Source organism: Borostomias antarcticus, assembly GCF_949987555.1.
Source record: "Borostomias antarcticus genome assembly, chromosome: 34".
Taxonomy (NCBI): domain Eukaryota; kingdom Metazoa; phylum Chordata; class Actinopteri; order Stomiiformes; family Stomiidae; genus Borostomias; species Borostomias antarcticus.
The window spans coordinates 2504297-2506796 of NC_140267.1; the positions used below are offsets into that span (position 1 = coordinate 2504297).

At 50.5% G+C, this 2500-nt stretch overlaps 1 protein-coding gene across 1 annotated transcript in view; it reads left to right on the top strand.

Moving 5' to 3' along the window:
• LOC311327787 (CUB and sushi domain-containing protein 1) overlaps window positions 1-2500 on the top strand; it is a gene marked incomplete at its 5' end in the record, with an annotated part of 408914 nt that overhangs the window by 368957 nt on the left and 37457 nt on the right. The window contains 2 exons of the mRNA XM_084460891.1: window positions 89-262; window positions 800-973. Coding sequence (XP_084317017.1) covers window positions 89-262; window positions 800-973 — 348 coding nt within the window. The remainder of the gene's footprint in view (window positions 1-88; window positions 263-799; window positions 974-2500) is intronic.

Genomic DNA, 2500 nt, shown 5'->3' on the forward strand with positions numbered 1-2500 from the left:
CCTGGCAATGACCTCTAATCCATTCCCAGTGTGTCAATAGTACAACACCTCCAGGATTTACACCGACCCCTCTGTCCCCCTCTCCTAGCCGGTCACTGTGACGCCCCCGACCCGATCACAAACGGCCACATCAGCGGGGACGGCTCCAGTTACCGGGACACGGTGGTGTACCAGTGCAACCTGGGCTTCCGTCTCATCGGGACGTCCGTGCGCATCTGCCAGCAGGACCACCGCTGGTCGGGACACGTCCCCGTCTGCGTCCGTAAGTCCCGCCTCCGCCTCTCCCCACCTGCGTCTGCGCAGTCGGACTGTTAAAAGAGGTTTTATACAACGGTTAGTTCTGGTTCTTGATTCTGATTGGCTGGAAGCCGTGTTAAAATACTTTGTAACACACACCTGGGACCGCATATCATTCCGTTTTCAGTATTAATGCGCCTCCCATTTGATCCAATGCATTGTAGTTGTTTGTCATTTGTCATTTGTTAGGGGAACTATTTTGCTCGGCGGAATTGAGGGAATGATGCTTCGTTTTGAATAAATGTTAATATTTTACATTGCTGTGTGTCTATTTTACACTAATAGCTGTAGTAACCGTTGTATAAAAGCAATAAACCACTCAAGGCCGTGTGTTATAGGGATTTTATAACAGCTAGGGGGGTTTTAGGCTAGCTTTAGGTTAACGCCCCCTAACTGTTATAAAATCACTATAACACACGGCCTGTCGTGGTTTATTGCTTAAGTATGCTGCAGCTGTTCCACACAGTGACCCCTCCCCCTCCCCTGCGGCTCCGCCCTACAGCCATCACCTGTGGTCACCCCGGGAACCCTGGCAACGGCCGGACCAATGGGAGTGAGTTCAACCTGAACGACGTGGTGAACTTCACCTGCGCCAGGGGCTTCGTTCTGCACGGCGCCGCACGAGCACAGTGCCGCATCAACGGGCAGTGGAGCAACTCTCTTCCAGTCTGTAGAGGTACACACACACACACACACACACAACCCTCTACCAGTCTGTAGAGGTACGCACACACACACACACACACACACACACACACACACACACACACACACACACACACACAACCCTCTGCCTGTCTGTAGAGGTACACACACACACACACACACAACCCTCTGCCTGTCTGTAGAGGTACACACACACACACACACACAACCCTCTGCCTGTCTGTAGAGGTATGCACACACACACACACACACACACAACTCTCTACCAGTCTGTAGAGGTACACACACACACACACACACACACACACACAACCCTCTGCCAGTCTGTAGAGGTACACACACACACACACACACACACACGTTTACAGAAACACACACATGCTCACAAAAACACACACACACACACAACCCTCTGCCTGTCTGTAGAGGTACACACACACACATACACACACACACACGCACACACACGCACACACACACACACACACACACACACACACACACACGTTTACAGAAACACACACATGCTCAACTAAACACACACAGTCACAGAAATACACACACACACGTTTACAGAAACACACACACATGCTCACATAAACACACACACACACTCACACAAACATACACACACACACACACACACACACACACACACACACACACACACACACGCTCACAGAAACACACAAGCTTCACATACCTTCAATATACCAACCCACTCACAGCTTTGATACACACACACACACGCATACACACACACACACACACACACACACACACACACACACACACACACATAAACACACACGCTCACAGAAACGCACACATACACACACAACCTTAAGATATTAACTTGTAGAATCGCCAAGAGACTTGTAGTAGTCTATGTGGGGGTAAAACGCAATTACAAATCCCCAGAAACCAACACACACACACACACACACACACACACACACACATAGAACGGATAGATGTGGAGGTGTGAGAAACTCGAACAGACAACTTCAGACGAATCCAGGCTCACGGCGCCGAAGCTGATATAGTGTACAGCAGGTCCATCATATGCATTATATATACTAGCATCCGTCACACCCTCACTACATTATGCATCAGTCCATTACCTCAGCCTACCGGGAGCCTCAATGCTGGGATGAGGCTCTGTGATTCATGGCGCTGGGGATGACGGCTGTGAGGTGGCCAGATGGATGAGGTGACCTGGGGGGAGAACATCTCCACGTTCCTGCCTCCTCAGTAGAGGGAGAACATCCTCACGTTCATCAGTAGAGGGAGAACATCCTCACGTTCCTCAGTAGAGGGAGAACATGGAGAACATCCTCACGTTCCTGCCTCGGAGAACATCCTCACGTTCCTGTCTCCTCAGCAGAGGGAGAACATCCTCACAGGGAGAACATCCTCACGTTCCTGTCTCCTCAGTAGAGGGAGAACATCCTCACATTCCTGCCTCCTCAGTAGAGGGAGAACATCCTCACGTTCCTGTCTCCTCAGTAGAGGGAGAACATCCCCACGTTCCTGC